This window comes from Gopherus evgoodei, chromosome 4, assembly GCF_007399415.2.
Source record: "Gopherus evgoodei ecotype Sinaloan lineage chromosome 4, rGopEvg1_v1.p, whole genome shotgun sequence".
Taxonomy (NCBI): Eukaryota; Metazoa; Chordata; order Testudines; family Testudinidae; genus Gopherus; species Gopherus evgoodei.
The window spans coordinates 50,257,528-50,277,735 of record NC_044325.1 but is presented as its reverse complement, the minus strand read 5'-3'; the positions used below and the strand labels follow the sequence as shown (position 1 = coordinate 50,277,735).

The 20,208-nt window shown below is 42.4% G+C and overlaps 1 protein-coding gene across 2 annotated transcripts in view; it reads right to left on the bottom strand.

Annotated features, from left to right (window-relative positions):
* Positions 1-739: 739 nt before the first annotated feature.
* Positions 740-20,208, bottom strand: part of EGLN3 (egl-9 family hypoxia inducible factor 3) — a 32,864-nt gene continuing 13,395 nt past the window's right edge. For both annotated transcript variants that reach the window (XM_030559306.1, XM_030559307.1), the window contains exons 2-5: positions 6,249-6,368; positions 3,269-3,405; positions 2,336-2,409; positions 740-1,919 (exon numbers count right to left, since the gene is read on the bottom strand). In XM_030559306.1, coding sequence (XP_030415166.1) covers positions 1,882-1,919; positions 2,336-2,409; positions 3,269-3,405; positions 6,249-6,368 — 369 coding nt within the window. In that variant the 3' untranslated portion in view covers positions 740-1,881. The remainder of the gene's footprint in view (positions 1,920-2,335; positions 2,410-3,268; positions 3,406-6,248; positions 6,369-20,208) is intronic.

The following is a 20,208-nucleotide window of genomic DNA, read 5'->3' as shown; positions in this document are numbered from 1 at the left end:
CACTTAAAGTCAGACTTCAACAAATGGGCATAAGGATGTCCCTCTGTTTTCTTAAAGAACACAATTGGCTCAAAATATTCAATTCTTTTTGCCATATCTCATCCAGAAAAGCTGCTGCTTTTACATCTTGTGTTGCTGTTGCACTTTTGTCCCTAGCTAGGAGGCTTGAATAATCTCAATTTGGCAGTGCCTAGCACTCGCATCATCACTCATTCTCTGCATCAAGTTCTGTGGAAGCCATGTGCTTCCCCATGACGGATGTCCTGCCCATTGCTCCCCTTCTGGCCAGGCATGTGACAAAACTGAGTCAAGCATGGGTTGGTTAAAATGGGGAAGAAAAATCATAATTGGCAGGGTCCCCCCAAAACCATTGTGGTCCCCTGACGCATGGGAGTATGGGAAAGAGAGGAAAGCATACACTTGGAAGACGTTAGTAGGTACTGACATACGTTAACAAGCCTGGTATAACTATATTAATGAAGAGGGAAAGTTTATACACTAGGTGTACAATTGTTAAAACAAGAACGATTTATTTCCATTCTCAATGTGACCATGACAATTGTCTCAACATCAGTGAGATCTATACTGAGCTGCTGACTATGTACTGGTTTTGGAAGATTAAGCTGCTTGGGGATACCTTGGAAGTTATTCATCTAGCTTTTAAATAAAAAAAAAAAAAAAGTGAAGAAAATGTGTTCCTGTTCATCTGAGCCTAATCCTTTTTTCTTTTTTTTTTCCAGGTACATCTTGTGGCTCAAATGCAGCAGGGAAAATAATTTGGAACAATTGGGACAGCATCACTTTTTCATTCAAAGTGCACACACATACAAAATTAACCAATTGTCCGAGCTCAGGATGGGCATGAGAGAGAGAAATCAAAACGCTAAATTAGAGATAGCTTTTCATCATACATTTGTCAGGCTGCCAAACATATCTTTACCTTCCAAATTCACACTTCTACCATACACAAGTTGGTATATAGAGACTGAATTAAAAATTCTTGGCTCTAAGGGCTAAAGCATTTTGCATGCTATCAACCTTCCCAGCTTACCAATCTTTCAGAGAAACCAGCTGCTTTAAAAAACAAATGGAAAATGGAAGTGAACATTGATCCATCTCAAATCAAAAAGAAAAACAAAATCACAAAATTGTGAACAGATGAGCAACTGCCTCCCCACCCTCTGTCCGGGGGCTGTAAAAGAGCAAAGCAACTGAATTGCTACCACTTGACCACTGAAATGTGAACAAAATCCAGGCAGTTTGATGGCAACATGGAAGATTATCCTTTTAGAAAGTAATAATACAGGAGAGTTAAGCCAATGCTCTGTGCAACAAAAGTGATTAGCAGCTCATCAATGGCCCCACGTTAAGCATAACAGAAGATGAACCTCTACAAATACTTAGTTTAATTTCACATTTCCAATATCTTGCATTGCCCATCAGCATCTGCAACAGATTTTAATTTGTAAATCTCCTTCCCATTGAGCTAAGAAATTTACATAAAGTGCAAATAAAACTCAGGTTTTTTCCCCACTGGTTCCAATACTTGTTATCTTTATTACCACCATTACTAAAAGCCAGCTGGCTTAGCCACTTGCATTAGGCTTTGGTGACATTCTTCTTTTACTAAAATCTTGGTTACTTTCTTCAGTTAAAGGCAAATAGAAAACAAGGGTTCCTTCTGCCAGATGCAGACATGATAGGAGGCTACTGAGAGTACCATCAATGTAATATGCAGGTGTTAGACAAATCAGCACATTCCTGTGGGTAAGAAGAATGTCTAATGTTTCACTGGAAATGGACAAGTCATCTTTGGATCTCATCATTTGCAAAGAGTTCAGAAACTGTTGTGATAAAAGCACTATGCCAGCAGATCACTGTTCAGTCTTCATGGAGAACAGCTTCTGTCTTCCCGGCATCTACAATGAACAATTGCAAATGCAGTTAAGTTATAGTAAGTAAGTGTTTTGAACATCTAATGTGATGGCAGTAATCAGAAGACTCAGTTGGGGAAAGTAATATATCTGTATAAGAACTGCCATACTGGGTCAGATCAATGGTCCATCTAGCGTAGTATCCTGTCTCCTACAGTGTCCAGCATCTGAAGTTCAGGGAGAGTATATGGAACAGGACACTTGGAATGATCTATCCTTGACTTCTCATTTTGGCAGTCAGAGATATAGACCTGTCTACACTACAGAGTTAGGCCAGCTGTGTGGGCCCATGTAGTTCTGTAGTGGCTGTGACATCACAGCATGGTTCATGCTGGGTAGCCATAGTGAAACAGAAATGCCTTGAATTATTTTCAGTAAAGATTTATGGAAAAAAGTCATACCAGTTAAATTCCTAAACTTTTTTTTGGCTTCTGCTCTTTCTTCAGCATCAAAATACCACACAGTCATGGCATATCTGTGAACAAAAGGAAATGATTTATTTCTTAGATTCCCAAGAAGACACTGAAACATCTAAGAACACTGGGTTATTCTCATACAGAGAACTCAAAACACTAGTTTGTCTATTGCAAAACTGGAAGCAGACGAATAAAGAACTAATTTGATTTTTGGGTGATAAAACAAACCAGGGAATCTCTGTGCGTCTCTGTATCTGTAGAATCCAGGGGATAATTTGTGCTATACCTTTGGGAAGCTTAGCACAGATCTGGCAGAGGGAGGGCAGAAATCACTTTAAGATCTTCCCATTCTAGGTGCTCCAGGTGCTGAAACAATCCCTGGGGTGACTTAGCCAGCTTGGGGGTTTCTCTAACTTATGGTAGCCTGGCCTGGCTTGGCCTGGCCTGGCTTGCCTTGCCAATGGTTAGCAGCAGGACCCACAATTCCTGTAATGCTAGATGATATAGGCCTACTCCAAGGATCCCCCCACTCATATTTACTGTGGCTGTTTTATGCAGAGCCAGCCATTCTCTCCTCACCAGCTGAAGGGCTTACAGTCCCAGTATGCTGTCACAGCAGCATACACAGGCCACAGCAAATGGGGTAGAAGGAGTGGGGAATTTCACCCTATATGTGATGCACGTATATGGCTTGATCCTGCTGCTCATTTTCGTGAGGAAATTTACATTAACTTCAGTAGTCTCCGATAAACTCCATTCACATTAGGTAGTTATACTGTACATATGCATGTGTGCATATATACAGATCCCTCCCCTCCCCCACATAAAGGTTATATATTTTTATATACTATATATGTTTGGAAAAGAGCAAAGCTCTTTAATCTTTGGCTACATGTCAGTGCTGAACATCTTATTTACCTGGTTGCATAGGAAGGTTGCACTTCATGTGGGTTCCTTCGGTCTGACCAGAAAAAAAGTAACCTGTCAAAAATGGGCTCAACATCTGCTACATAGGACTTTCCTTCTGGGAATATTCGAAGAATTCCACCATGCAGCTGAAAGTAGAGTGAAGGGTTATTCTTCCTCACATACACCCCCACACATACATTTTAAAATGATAATTTTTTCCTCTAACACACAATAAATGTGAAGTAAAAGTTGAGGGCAATGCAATAGCAGCACATTGCAGTGCTGGAAAGGTGTTGTTGCCTCACGTTACTCACTTTGATTTTAGCAAACAATTCTGATTGATTGAGCACAAACATCTGTTTAAAGAAAGTCAGCCACGATGAAACAGCAACTGCTTTTTTTGAGACAGGACTTCCCCCTTCACAGAGGCTCTGTCACAATCATATGGAAACCACCTGAGCTCACAGTCTCATTTCTAAAATTAGTTAAGACTCGTGAGAAGATTGTTTGTTCATTCTTACTGGTCTGAGATCAGACTTCATTGCATGACTGTCAAATGGCATTTCAAAACCCTGGTATTGCAGTCACATAGGCATTCTCTTTTGGGTCTGATAGTGGAATGCTGCACTGGACATTAATACGCAGGTGTATCCTGCAATCTAAAGTTGCATTTTATATATAAAATTGTATATAAATCCTCCACTCTTCTCACTCCTCTGGTCCTTGTAGTGTGGCTTCTGTCACATCTCACTCTGGTTTCTGATGATCTTATGGGACTAAGTTTGCGCTAATTTACCTGCATCAGTGGAAGTGCACAGGATACAAGTCTGTGCTACCATCCTCCTAGAGGACTAAGGGAAGTGCAACAGGTCAAGTAGATGGTTATCTTTTTTTCCCTTTCAATATGTGGGGGTATTATTCAGAACATGCTGTAGGTTATTCAGAACATGCTGCATGTTTTTCTATAATGCAGGATTTTTCAGTGGCAGCATCTCTCTAATATTAGATCACTTGTTGAGATTTAGTAGAGGAAGCATGTGTTGGCACTTAAAGGGATAGCTGCTTTACATGACCAATGCATGTTAAGAAGAAGGTGACTGTAGTATTATCTGACCAGGAAATAACCTGGGAACAGGTTTGAACGCATTCTAACAACAGAAATCTGAAGAAACATTCTTTGATTTTACAAGCCCTTATCTTGTTTATTATTTAAGGTCTGATAAATCCCTTGCTCAGGGCTGAATTAATTGCCTTGTAATGATACAATGTGCACGGAAACAGAAATGAGAGACAGCTCACCCCATTTAGCAAAGAAACTCATGGGATGTAGCCAGAGAGGCAGGAAAACTCTCTCCGACTCCCCTTATGAAGTGTGCTGTGACCCCTTGAATGGAAAGGATTTAAAGACCTGGGGATTATACAGGGGGCAAGACCTCCCAATCAGAACAGGAGTACAGAGAGGGTGAGACAGTGCTGCAGAAGAGCTTCAGTTTTGGCTCTGATACTGGAGGTACAGTCATAAAGAAACAAAGCTACTTCTCACACTCAGGAAGTGCTTCCTTTGCTGGGTCTGATCTTGCTTTCAGCTGAAGTCAATGAAAGTTTTTCCATAGGATTCAATGGGAGCATGGTCAGACCAGTTGAGCAAAAACTTGCAACTTTCATGTATTAAATGGTCAGGCTTCTAATGAGACAGTTGGAGCCAGAAAACATGACTAATGGCCTCAATCCACTGGGGTAACTCCTAGAGGCCACACAAAACGGAGTCTGAAGCTGCAGGCCCATAAGCCTGAACAGATCACCCCTAAAATACTAAACCATCATGGAAAGTTCACCTTTGACAGATTCTACTAGTGCCAAAGGCAGTCAGGAAAATAAAACAGAGATCAGGAATCTAAAGTAAAAGGAATCTAAAATAAAAGGAAGATGGGCTACCATGAGACTTCTAGTCTCCAAACGTTCTGCATGCCTGACTGACAGGAAGGCAAGCAGGCAGTCTTTCTGGACTCAAGGGACCCAATCTTCAGTTAATCCGTTCCTGTGCTTGGGGCTGGGGACAAAAGATAGCTTTAAACCACCTTTGTGTTCTCCGTATTCTAGGACCATGCAAGGCCCTGACTGACTCCCAACATAAGGCAGAGCAGCACTGGGGCTTGGTCCTCAACATGCATTCAGTGTGCCCCCTATGTTGAGAAGGGGGCATGTAGAGCATTCAGTTCTACTTTAACCAGGGGCATGCGGAGGAGGGAAAATCCCTGAACAAGGATATTCCCATGGGGCTTTTACATCCACTTTATAGCACTTTTATGTTTTCAGAGAGGCATAAAGCAGCCTTTGTCTAACCAGGAAGCAGTCACAATACTCAGGTCTTTAAATTAAGGTGAGAGAGCGCATGAACATTTCTGGCAAGAAATTTTCTAGCAAAGCCAGGAAAGATCAGACTTCACATTCCTAATATCCCTAAGATGAAAAACAAGCATAAATTAATAAATGTCTTTCACGCCCTCTTCATGAATCATAAGCAGCAAAAAAGGACACAAACCCAATTTTTATACATCCTTTGCAGGTCAACTTAAAGGGACAGACCCCAAAACTGACCTGCCATTTTTTTGTTTAGACTGCTCCCAGATTCCACTTAATCCTGATGGATGTGGTTTCTTTCTAAATGCTTCATTACCCTTTTCTCTAAAAGAAACTAAAATGCCAGCAGCCCAGCACATGAGCTGTTCTATAACAACAAACTGGAAGGGAAAATGGAAGAAAAAAAACTAATAAGGAAACTATTTCAGTTTCAAGCTTCCAAAGGGGTTACTAAAAACAGCAAGAAAACCCAAAATGTAACTGAAAAGTGCAGTTTTTAAATCAGTTGGTCAAGAGTTCATGAAAATATGAAATGCAAATCAACAACTGATAGCAACAAACTGTTTCTGGGCCAGCCTTCCCTTGCCTAGAAATATGGGGTTGCTTTTGGAACCCTTGGTGCACATACCTTTGAGTCCCAGTCCTTATTCAGGTAATAAATACAGGTGATACAGCGCCCATCGCCATTTGGATTGTCTACGTGACGAACATACCCAGTTCCGTTCCCAGGGTAGCAAGCTACCATTGCCTAAATGAAAGAAAAATATCCATCAACTAAATTCCCCCTTACTTTGTTTTTTAAAACCTTCCTGAATAGTTGATTTGACTCTAAATACTAAATTATTCAGAGCATCAATCCAAAGATTCCAGTAGATACTAACAATAGGACCGGTCACATAAATGTCTTTCCCCATATTATCCTGCCTATGGGCAATTCCATACATGTAATGCCTTTGGTGTATAAGAGCAAGTACACTGGAGAGGGAAATTGTTTTAGCATATTACTCAAAATAAACTAAGGAATCAAGTTACTATTATTTAAAAGCTACATAACTTTCAACAGCAGTTTGTTGTTCAAGGGAGAGTATCTCAATAAAGGTTTGCTAGGGTTTCTAAGGCTGCATTGTCACTGTTAATCAGAAGTTCTTGGTCATAGTGAAAGCAGACATCAATCCTACTATTCTGAAGTTCTGCTGCGTCCCCATCCTCCAATCCAAGTTTCCTGCACACATATCTCATGTCCAAAACCACCACATGCAATTGCAAATTCGGGTTCCCCAGGAGTGAAGTGTGCAGAGATATGCAAATCTTTAGGTTGTGCTTGAACATGTTTGCTGTCATGGGCTGAGCCGCAGAAGTAACCAAAATTTTTCAGAATCACAATTCTTCCTTTGATCCTCCTCAAACTTGCTGATATGGCCACTTAAGCCATGGTTTGGTTAATTTCACATTTAATGGTGAGAAGAATCAACACAAACATGAATCATTTTGAACCAAAAGACAGAACTAAAGATGACTAGGGGGAGTATGTATTTAGCACTTTAAAAAAAGATTGGTCTTTGCAGCACGTACACATTGAACATGAATTCATCCCAGCAGAATGATATTAGCAGACAGGGGACTGGATGCTCAAGGGATTATCAATAGGTTACCACGCCTCACTTGTCTAAGTTATTGGTCTGAATTGGTAGTGACAACCTAAGTGCACTAAACTCTAGTAAGATATGGCCATACTAGCCTTTCCCCCCTACAACTTTTCCTCTATTGTTAACACTGGAGGCATGGAATAGGTAATAGCAATGGTGGCAATCAGCCAGCCAGCACAATGGATCCCTCTGAACCACTGTTCATTAAGCTTAGATTCTGTTCCCTCAAGGGTGTGCCAATTGCAGAAATGACTGTACACACAGTTGCACACATACCGTTCTCTATTTTTAATGCTACTATAATTTACTTTCCTTCACATTGCCTATCCTTTCCTGTAAAGGTTGCCAGAATGGCAATATCAAGTCGTCATGGTATGCAATTTATAATCTGCTCTGCTGTTCAAGCCCCTATGGACATAGCAATTTTAAGGCCCAATCCTACAAGGTAAAGTAAGAATCTCAATTTCAATTCCCATGAATATCAATGGGCACTCTTAGGACGTGCTAGCACCTTGCAGGATAGGTCTCTAAGGCCCTATTCACACGATAGTCATTTCAGGGAACCTGGATACAAATTGGCACCCAACTTGCAATGTAGGCTGAACCTCAATGATATTTCATTACCAGACTGAGGAACACCACTGAGGTCCATTCTGCACTGCAGTACTGGAAATAGGCTAAGGGACAAACCTGGTTGGAACCAGCTTCCTTAACAGTTATATTTGCAATGTAGAGGGAACCCATGTAGAGGGAACCCATGTGAGCTCTGGCAGTAGAGGAAGGACAATACTAACCCTTTGTACCACAGGAACAATACTCTTTGGCTGATTGAGATGCCTGGCTTGAAAACAAGGTGTTTACACAACATTATTGTGGTGCTGAATGGCCAAGGAAGGCTTTCTTCAATGGGCAGACATCATTGAATAGCAGTGAATTGTTCAAATAAAAATTCAGAGTGACTGAGGTTTGATAAAAGTGAGCTCTTGTGGTGTAATAAGTCAAAGGTTGTCACTAAAGGTACATCTACACAGCAGCTGAGAGGTGTATCCCCAGCACTGGTAGACATATATGCACTAGCTTTGCTCAACCTAGTGCCCCAAAAGAGCATGTCCCCCTCATGGCATGAACATACCAGGATCTCAGACAGATTTGTACTTGGGTGGATAGCCAGAGCTGCTGCCCAGGCCGCCGCAACCACCCTGCTACATTTAGTATGCTAACTCAATCAGAGCTAGCATGTGTACACATCTTCCTGAGTTGTGAACTACACCTCCCAGCTGCTGTGTGTAGACAGCCTAAGGCCCAAAGTCTACTTAGGGGCTGATCGGCTCAGTGTTTCAATGCAAAATCCCTAGGTGCCCTGCTACCTAGTGGAATCCTCAGACCACAGCTAGGTACCCAGACTTCCTATACCAGGAGTCTGAAACTCAATTTACCTTAGTGCCAAGTGCCAGTCCTCAAATCCTCCCACCAAATAAAGAAACAGATCTTAAGATGGTTAAAGAAAACTTAGTTTGACAGCATCCTGTCTAGCAAGAAAGGCTTTGGAATATGCTTGCTTGGAAACTAACCCCAATAAACATCGCATTGTCTGTGCTACAGACTTCTGGTCTTTGCGGCCTGCGTGACAAGAACTAGGGAAGTGGGAAGGTTGAGGGAAAGCCCTCTAACATAGGTCAATGTGCATGAGGGAACTTTTAGTGCACGGTAGGAGGGCCAAAAGGACAGTTAGTGCATGGCCCGCACACTGTAGATTTATACTCCAGCATGCTGAATACTAACTTGCCATCTCAGCCAGCTCTCTGTCTCTCACATGCTCACACTCAAGACCTCTCTCGTGCTCATCTAGGATGACCAGATATCCTGATTTTATAGGGACAGTCCTGATTTTGGGGTCTTTTTCTTATATAGGCTCCTATTACCTCTCACCCCCCATCTCGATTTTTCACATTTGCTGTCTGGTCACCCTATGCTTGTCCTACAGTTACCTGTGCGGCAGGCAGTCTTGTGTGGGAGCTATGCTGCCCCCACCTCTTAGTGGTCTGCAGTCAGCCCTCTTGCTGCAGGGGCTGATGGGTATCAGGTCTTAGTTAGTCTTTGAGCAGGCCAATAGGATCAAGCCCAACTGGTGAGATTAAACAAAGGAATGTCTGTTTGAGAATCCCACTTCAAGGCCTCTGCTTGAGCTAGTGCTCAAAGAAGCTCATTAGCTGTGGGGCAATGTCAGAACATAGGTGGTTTTGCAAGTGCCATCTGGTGGCAAGTTAGACAGTGGGAGAAGGAGGAGTTAGGCAGCAGCTGAGTGTTGGTTTTGAAAGTATCAGTGGTGCCTAAATATCTTTGAGGATATGGATCTAATCGTAACACTGAGGCCAGAATCTCCCCAGGCCTCCCCATGTACTACATTCTAATAAGAAACATGTGCTTTTACTAGGCAGAAGCCTCGAGGTATTAATTATTATTATTTTGTATTGTCTGCAGCTGCAACTTATAGAGTCCCTGGGGATGAATGAGTAGAACAATTACCATAGCATCCAAAAGCACTGAACGTGTTTATATAAAAGGTTAAATAGGAGCTTTCCAGCAGCAGCAGACTCAGGGGCAGAAGAGCAGAAGTGAAATATCCTTTTTCCTGGCACTAGTAATATTTGAATGAAGCCTTAAACAATGAAGGGAAATCATTGCGGCCCTCCTAAAGCCTGTTGAAATGATATCAAGTTTTATCAGAGCACTGGCTGGAGCAGCTCCAGTATAGATCAAGCTGGCCCCAGCAGGGCTTCCAGCTGTTAGTACTGCTTTTGGATTCATTGGAAAGCAAACAAGAAACAGGAGATGAGCGGAGTGACCTAGCCCTAATTTAGGTAATTGGTGAACATTGGATTTGCCAGTTTAGCACTTGGGCTTGCTGCAAAAAATGGAGACTGGATCTGATCAACGAAATCACTATCCTGTATTTAGGGGAGCAGCTAGTGCAAAAACAATTATTCCCCATGGATTTGTGTTGATGTGTTAAGAATACTTTCCTCTGGGGGAAAGTCTATCCCCAAAAGCCAATTCTGATTTAATATAAATCAATCAGGCAGTAGGAAGTATGAATGTGCCCTGTTTTGTTATTTTAGGGCAGTGAAATCAGCTGCAACGACTGTGAATAGGCTTAACTTCCCACTGCAAATAGTCAACAGTAAATCTCAGCCAATAACCTCCTCTTAATAAAAGTGAATCAGCAGGTGAATTTGCTTTCATTAGTCTGCAATTTGTTGATGCCAAAAAATACACTATGGTCTAATACTCCAGATTAAAAACCTCACATCAGTGTACATACAAACTACTTAGCTGGTTAAAGGCTGACTAGCTGACAATCACAAATTAAAGCCCTAAAATCCTGGAGTGTTATTTACTACCTGTTTGTAATTAGATCATAGAGGGGAGCTTGTGATTGGTTGTCTGTCTGTCTCAAGTCTTCTAAGTAGGGAACTTGGAAACCATGAAGGAATCAAGAATCCTACTGTTTCTGCACTGTCATTATCTGAGATGTTTGTTTACACCCACTTGGGAAACCTAACCACCAGTTAAATGAGAAGTAATATTATCCGTAGCAATTATATGTTGCACAAAAATATTTACAAAAGGAAATAATGATAAATCAATTTGTAATATATGATTTGACTTTACCAGGGAAAGAACTCTGCAAGTCATAGAAGACTGCAAGGAAATATAAATGAAGACTGGAAGTGTACAAAAAGCTAGAGATGTATAAAGAGTCCCCATTCCCCCTCACCTCATTCTCTCTCTCCTCAATGCTTCCACTAGGGAAAAGTCCGGGTTAATTTTTCTTACTACTGGCCTGCAGCCACCTCACAATACACTGTGGAATTGTCAGATTTCACAAGCTAAGTAGAGCTGGGTTAGTCACAACTTGCAGAGGAGTTCTTCAAGGAATTCCTGGGTGGTGATGGTGGGTTAGAAGGTGGCATTTTTTCCTCTATGTTAGCATTGAGCCAGTGCCTCAGTGTCATGCTGGTAGGGACTATAAAATGTGACATTTTAGGATAAGATGTAAATGCAAGGTACTGACATTTGGGACCACTATAGGTCCCAAACCTTATGCCAACCTCAGGGCTGTTATTTCCAGTGAACCAATAAAGTTCTGCCTTGGATAATTACCATCTGCCTGCATAAATTACCTCTATAGGTATCTGCTGGTTCCAGTATTTTTCATTTCCTGTACCAGACTATTGTACAGTGTTGCTGTTTGTCATTAAACAGATGCTATACTTGATCCCAGGAGAGGGCATGGTGATCCCTCTCAGCGGTTCTCAAACTGTGGGTTGGGACCCCAAAATGGGGTCACCAGGTTTGGTGTTAGACTTGCTGGGGCCTGGGGCTGAAGCCACAGCCTGAGGGCTTCAGCCCTCGGTGGTGGGGCTCAGGTTACAGGCTCCCTGCCCAAGTTACAGGCCCCCTTGCCTGGGGTGGTGGGGCTCAGGGGAGCTTACAGTTCAGTATCCTCTCTTAGCATTGTGTAGTAATCTTTGTTGTCAGAAGGAGGTCAGTCTCAACCTTGAGACAGTTGAGCTAGTTAAGTTTAGAAAGAACGCTGAGGAAATGAAAGGTGCTACATAAACACAAAGCAATAAAACCTTATGATAATTGCATCCTCATTTATAAGTCATGAGATGGAAAGCCAAAATACTAATAATTAATTGCATTACTTCTACTGACACACAAGCTTTAGGATATATTTTTAAATGACTTCCAAGTTGCCTAAAAGTGGAGTCTAATATGTGGTTTGCAATCCTTAACTAAAAAGGATTGGACAACATACATTTGGAGAATAAGGACCACCAGGATTCACATCAGAGGCCCAGGTCTGTGTGCATATTGAAAAAATAGGTTAAGTACAGTTTGTAGACTGCAAATACTCTGGGCATCAAGGAGAAAAAAAGATGATACACAGCATGCACTACATTAAAAGAGCATTAACAGTCTGATATCTCATGCTCAAAGCAAACTGATTCTCAGTCAAGTCTTGTATGATACACAGGCACAAGAGGACATTTCTTAAGTACTTTCTTTTTGTACCCAATTGTGCTGAAATGTTTTCCATTGTGTAATTTATAATGGTCCGGTATAAGGTTTATATGGCTATTAAATATTAGTTTGTTTGAATTTATGAAAGTCTAAACACCCAACCACCACACCAAGGAATAGACTAGCCATATTGGCCTAACATAATGGTATCTACAGAAGAATAAATGGGAGGGAACAGAAGGGAGAGAAGAATGATGTTAAAAACCTAAACAAATTGTCTCATGTCCATTCGAAAGGTAATTGCCAGTTCCAATAGGTTACATTCTGCTCACTTTTCTCTCCCAAAAATCTCCATTCTTTTCAATGGCAGTGCTGAATGAAAAAGCAAGTTCTCTCACCTACAGGGGGAAGACAAAACTACGAGGGTACCTACTGGCTCAAAGGGAGACTTATGACTACTTGCAAAATTAACCATAGGCTTGAGGAACAAGGGAAGGCATATTCTAGACCAGGGGTTCTCAAACTGGGGATCGGGGCCCCTCAGGAGGTCACAAGGCTATTACATAGGGAGTCATGAGCTGTCAGCCTCCACCCTAAACCCTGCTTTGCCTCTAGCATTTATAATGGTGTTAAATATATAAAAATGTGTTTTTAATTTATTGGGGGGGGGGTCGCATTCAGAGGCTTGCTAGGTGAAAGGAGTCACCAATACAAAAGTTCGAGAACCAATGTGCTAGACCATCCAGAGGAATGGCCATGAATCTATTCTCCAAGCTTAGGATTGCTAGTGTCAGTAGCAATATTTTACTACTTTCCTGTTAGGCAGGAACTATCTCTCAATTAAGTGTGCAAAAATCCATTGATTAGCTCCCTTTCCTCTGTTCCCAGGACACATCAGCTTAGCCAGTTGGCCTGGTAGTTGCTTTTCCCTTGGATACTTATGGGACAGATCTGGATGTTCCAGGAACAAAAAAAAAAAATTCTTGCTTTGCTTGCCTCTGCTTTGTGTTCTGTCTTGATGGTTCAGCTTTACCATTGTAGCTTTGTTGTTGCTTCCACATGTACAGAGATGCATTTATGAGAAAATGTTCAGGAGCAGGCAGTGTGTTGGGTTCTTTAGTGTGCTCAGTTCCAGGAAACCGATACCGTGTTGGGATTCTTAGAGAATCCCATTTCCCTGAACTATATGGTATCCCATCTGTGCTCCCCAACCCAATATACTACTATCTGTCATTATTCTGATGGCCACAGGGTTAGTTAAGGGTCTGAACAGAAGAAGAGAAGGTCTCCAAAGAAGGATCAGCTGATGATCCAAAGCTATTCCTGGTAGTTCTGGTGGTTGATGAAGAAAATTTGACAAAGGGCAGAGATGAAGAAGTGTTGCCCAAGGCGCCATCTACTTGCAGGCTACCATCATGCTGAATAATTGTAATGACTGGTGTGCTGATGGTTTCTCACGAAGTCCTTGGTGAACTTTCAAGACACGTGGAATCCTTTTTTAGGTAGCTGCATCATAGATTGATATTGCCTTAAATAGAAAGAGCTCCTTGGTGGATGAGCTTATGTTGGGGCTTAGGGAGCTCTTAATACCTGATAACAAAATCATGGTTCCCCAGGACCTACATAGTGCGAACAATCTGGATGCCTTTCAGGCTCTGGCTGGTTATCAGGATGAGGTGTGAAATAGAGGCCAAGAGGCATCTCTTAATATTGGTGGTCCTCTCCAACTGCAAAGGATAGGTACCATTTGTCAACTCTGCATTTTCAGGAGAAAGCAAAATGCTGAAAGTTAAAAAAATAAAACCAAAGTTGTATGGATTATTATGACAATAGGATCATAATTCTGCTTACAGTAACACCCTTGTCTCTTTTAATTATCAAAAGAATTAATCTTCACTTATGTAAGAAGGGCGTTGTCATGCTCCTTAACCCACATATGTTCGTATTTGCTATGATTAACATTTCTCTGATTTCCCACTGCTCGTGGACTCCCCTGCTCATTGTGTTCTACAACACTGAAAAGTAGCTTTTTTTTAAATTATGTTCCAATTTAAACTTCTCTTTATGCTGAAATTTTATTCAGTTGGTGTTCTTTTTATGTGCCCACAGGCAGTACAGTTTGAGAATGGATTAACTTACTGCATGTTGAGAGCAACCATGCTATCACCATAAAACCTGAAATTTATGAGGCTATAGCCAATTAATTACTTTCAGTCAGGATATTCAGATTCAGTCTTCAATTAGCAGATGTAAACAGGCTTGGTGCATCATTGTATCAATAAAAGCTGTTTCGGTTTAGGAAGTCGGCCTCTTAACTACTGAGTTCTGGCTCCTGGCCAGCTAGATGATGGCTTAATGGCAGTGCTACGTGCAGAGCGTGAGGGTATCGGCAATCAAACACAAACTTTACTCCCGAGTACACTTCACAGAGAGACTGCTGAGGAAAGGAAACACACACTTACAGTACATACAGTCAATGCACTTCTCATTTCTGATTCTTATTGAAAGCCCTCCTTCCTTCCCGCACTTTCATTTCCTATATATTCTTTTAATGCTAGATACCAAAAGAGACACTATGGTCTAAATAGATTTTCAGAACATTTCTACTTGTACTTTAAACCTCTATCTCCACCCCCACCCCATCATCCAACCTCCTCATACTATTACATTTTTTATTGTCCAGAAACAAACCTGGGATGAACTATTCTAACTAGAAAGCATCAAACATTCAATACAGACTACTCTGTAATGAGCCACAAGAGAGACCGTGACCAAGAGCTCAACTTTGTAGAAAAACAAGTTCATAAATGCAAGCTCATTAAGGAAAATTGTAAAGAGTCTCCCCTTAAGTTCAGTTGTCAATGGGGAATAAAGGCATGGAAAGCAGAAAATAAATCTCCTTAAAGTTTTTAATCAAGTGGTTTTATATATCATGGGGGATAATGTCATGCATCCTTAAATTCCCTGTCAGCACTTGGATCTTTATCATTTTGTTTTTAATCACCCAGAGAAATATTGACAGAGACATTGATATACCAAGAAATGCCTTCCCCAGAAACAATTAAAGTAATTGCATATATTTTAGTCTCTGTTCGAGAACATCAATATAGAGCTTCATTATAGATTTAATGGAAGCAAAACTTAGGGTATGTCTACATCTACAATTTTGCAGCGCTGGTTGTTACAGCTGTATTAGTACAGCTGTATAGGGCCAGCGCTGCAGAGTGGCCACACTTACAGCAACCAGTGCTGCAAGTGGTGTTAGATGCGGCCACACTGCAGCGCTGTTGGGCGGCTTCAAGGGGGGTTCGGGGAACGCGAGAGCAAACCGTGGGGAAGCAGGTCTCCTTCCCCGGTTTGCTCCAGTGTTCCCCGAACCCCCGTGCAAGCAGGTCTCCTTCCCCGCGGTTTGCAGGGGGGTTCGGGGAACGCGAGAGCACACCGCGGGGAAGGAGACCTGCTTGCACGGAGGGGGTTCGGGGAACGCGAGAGCACACCGCGGGAAAGGAGACCTGCTTGCACGGAGGGGGTTCGGGGAACGCGAGAGCACACCGCGGGAAAGGAGACCTGCTTGCACGGAGGGGGTTCGGGGAACGCGAGAGCACACCGCGGGGAAGGAGACCTGCTTGCACGGGGGTTCGGGGAACACTGGAGCAAACCGGGGAAGGAGACCTGCTTCCCCGCGGTTTGCACTCGTGTTCCCCGAACCCCCCTGCAAACCGCGGGGAAGGAGACCCGCTTGGGGGGGGGATTCGGAGAACACCGGAGCAAACCGCGGGGAAGGAGACCTGCTTGATTACCAGAGAGGCTTCCTCAGGTATGCTGGGATACCTGCTTATTCCACGGAGGTCAAGAAAAACGCTGGTAAGTGTCTACACTTGATTACCAGCGCTGGATCACCAGCGCTGGATCCTCTACACCCGAGACAAAACGGGAGTACAGCCAGCGCTGCAAACAGGGAGTTGCAGCGCTGGTGATGCCCTGCAGATGTGTACATCTCCTAAGTTGCAGCGCTGTAACCCCCTCACCAGCGCTGCAACTTTGTGATGTAGACAAGCCCTTAAATGGGAATTTTGCCTGTGTTAGGACTGCAAGATCAAGCCTGTATCCCTTTTTGACTTATGGACGCTGTGGGAAATGGTAATACTGCCTGGAGGACTTTCAGTGTGGTGTACTGTATGCATAAATAAGCCATCTTTGCATTACCCCAATTCAGTGCTGCTGAGTGGACCTTGGGCTCAGGCTACTCCAACTTACAACAGCTGCCCCAAGCGTCATATTACAGACCAGACCCTCTCAATACTGAGTCTATGGCTACTGACCTTTCTGCCCAGACACCTCTCTTTCTTGCCCCCACCATGCCTCCTATGACAGGGCTTCTGAGTGAAGGCAATGTAGGGCTACTTGCACTGATCCTATGCTGCTTCTGCACCTGAGGAATTTTCCCTGTCGCTGGCAGCACAGTTACAATCCCTGTATATGGGGCCAGAGCAGTTAGTGGAATTTAAAAATCATACAATTAAATGTGGAGGGAACCTCAAAACTCATCTGTGTTTCATCCCAGAATTCTCAGGGCCACCTTGGCCTCTGAAGCTATGCAAACGCTACTGAGCAGCATGAACACAGCCGAATGGCACACAAATGTTTATCACAGCAGTACCACTAAATTAAAGCTAATTGATGAGACCAGTTAACCCTGCTGTAAATTTGGAATAAAGCTAATTCTACATTTTCGAAAGTCAACTAGCTAAGAGTACATTCGGGCCTGCACTGATTTGTGCATAAACAGACATTTATGGGTAAAACCTATTAAAGTTACCAGTGATAAATTACCCTCAGAAATAATTTATGTTGTGCTCTCAATAATGGACGAATTTTAGTCTTTCAGCTCTAAGACCTTTTCTGTAGATACTATTAGAGTTAAAGCAGTACAATCCCTCCTAGTGTAAACACAGTTATACCAGTATAAATGCACTTGTAGCAGTACAGCTTATCCCCATATGGTACAGGGAATAAGCTATTTCAGTATAAGGCACTGTTATGCAGCAGAATTCTGAATTAAACACCTCAGGAATGGAGGTTTTTTGTAATTCTGAAATGTTCATAACTCTGAACAAAACATTATTGTTGTTCTTACAATTGAACATTAACTTAATATAGCTTTGAAACTTCACTGTGCAGAAGAAAAATGATGTTTTCCCTTTCTTTTTTCAGTAGTTTCCATTTAATTAAGTTAAGTACTATACCGTATTTGTTTCTTTTTTTGGTCTCTGCTGCTGCCTGATTGTATACTTCTGGTTCCAAATAAGGTGTGTGGTTGACTGGTCAGTTCGTAACTCTGAGGTTCTACTGTACTGGCATAACTGCATCCACACTAGGGTTAGACTAGACAAAAAAAACCCCACCGAACAAACCACCACCACCCTGCAATGAACACTTGTCTACACATTTTTATACTAGTACCAGGACTTAAAAAAAAATCCAGTGCAAAACAAACAAACCCTCAGCATGCAGCACTACATTAACTATACTTTGTACTTTTGCATTTTGTATCTGGAGATCAACATGATTCAGAAAGGCTGTTAACCCATTATCATTTTCATTTTACAGGTGGGGAAACCAGGGCCCAGAGAAGTTAAGCAGCTGCCCAAATTCACGCTGCAAGCCAGCTTCAGAGTCCAGAATTGAACATAGGTTGCTGATTCCAACATGACAGCAAGGACTGCTACTCTGTGAATTCTGGCTTCATATCTACACTAGAAAATAAAAGTCTTGGTAATTTACTAGGTGGGACAGCAGCAGGGTAAGTACCAATGTGGCATGACACCCATGCTAGCCAAACTGTTTCTGCTCCATTTCACTGTCTTCTGGATACTTACACAATGGTTCCAAATACTCCTTTCTGTAATTATGGCTGTGGGAGGTTTTCAGAGAGCAAATTTCTCTGTACAGGTTCAGGAATCTACCAGGCAGAGTAACCTGCAGGATCAGGGCTTCAATGGGACTGCCCATGTGCTTAAAATTAAGTACACAAGCACATCTGCAGGTTCGATGCCTATGGGTATGTCTCGCATTTTGGAGGCTGCAAGAGCAAGCCTCCCAGTCCAGGCCAGAGACTCAAGCTAGTGGGGCCCATGCTAGCATTCTAGAAATAGCTGTAGACAGCACCTCCCTCCCTGGGGCTTCAGAGCCCAAGCTCTATCTCAAGATACAACTTCAAAGCACAATCTACACGACTATTTTTAGAGGACTAGCATGAGCCCCGCTAGCCCAAGTGGTGTAAGATAAATAATAATCAATCACTTTTATCCAGGAAAAGCAATGAAACAGACAAAGAACTACGGGTCAGCAAATGCACAAAAACTGAGAAAAAGAGCAGAACAAACGTTTCTCTAATCCAGGAGTTCTCAAACTAGGGGTCGTGAGCCCTCAGGGGATCACAAGGTGGTTACATGGGGGTCACGAGCTCATGGCCCCATGAGGCTGACAGCCCTGAGCCCCTATTAAATTAAATCCCTCCCGTTCTTAATTTAAAAGGGAGGAGGTCACTGTGTGAAAGTGGTCACTAATACAAAAAGTTTGTAAACCACTGCTTTAATCATTCACAGTCTTTCTAGTTATTGTGTTAAATTAGTATATTTTTAAAAATCAGAAGTGTGCTTAAGTTGACACTGCCTGTTTAACTCAGGAGCCTAAATTTGAATTTAGATGTTTAATGTTAAATGTGCAACCCTGACATTCATTCATATTCATATACCTGGCCAGCAGGACTGGCATTGCTAATTCTCTTCTTCCTCCTCCTGTGAAAACACAGTCTGTAAAATATTTAACCACTCAGTGACCTTTCCTGTTGGCCTGGTTCAGCAGCCATGTACATGCTTCACAGGCATGGCGCAGACAGAGGAAGACAGATGAAAAGCTAATACATTAAGGAAAGGGAAGTAATGGTGAATTCTGGAAAGAACAGAGTTCAATATAGCCTAGGGGAGCCTGTTCTATTTATATCCACCAGCTGGCAGAAAGTGATTTACATGCCTTAGGGTGAGGACACATTATAGCACTTCAACTGCAGCCACTGCCGCCGCCGCCTCCTCCAAATCCCTTCTCAAAACTCACTTCTACCAGGATGCCTACAACAAATTAGACACCACCAGCCAGGTTGAGCAGCCATTGATATTTGTTTCATTAATATAAATCAAACTGCGCATGTGTGTATATATATATTTTTTCTGATTGTTCCCTCCCATGCGTGCCAGCCCCTCACCTCTATGAGCTGCTTGTTTTCTTGGCTCCAGTCCTACAACGTGCTCTGCTCGGGCAGACCCCTGCTCCCACATGAAGTCAATGAGGCTGTATGTGGGTGCAAGGGTCCACCCGCATGGAGCTCATTGGATGATCAGAGCCTTAGATTGTAAACTATTTAGATGAGGGACTATCTTCCGCTGTGTTTGGACAGCACCTAGCTACTGTGGGCACAACTGGAATAAATGCTATTACTAATTTTAATGTGAGATGTGCTTGCTACAAGGCACTGTCAAGTACACATCCTGATGCAAAGACAGTGAGAAATTATTTGGATTGCAGTGACACCCAGAAGAAATTAGGGCTCACAGTACATACGTACAAAACAAAAATCCACCCACCCATCCTCTCAGATGGTCCCCGCTTAAAACCTAAGCAGGACAAGTGCTGGATACAAACACATTGGGGTGAGCGCTGGGGAAACAGTGCAAGATTTTGCTCATAATTTATTTAAGGCCCCCAATCCAGAAAACCATCCTTATTCAGCAAGATACTTAAGAACATGCTTCAGTCCCATTGATTTTAAAAAGAGAGAGAGTCTTTGAGCATATGCTTAAGTGCTTTGCTGAATTAGGCTGAACCTTTTAAAAATATTTCTTTATTGATTTT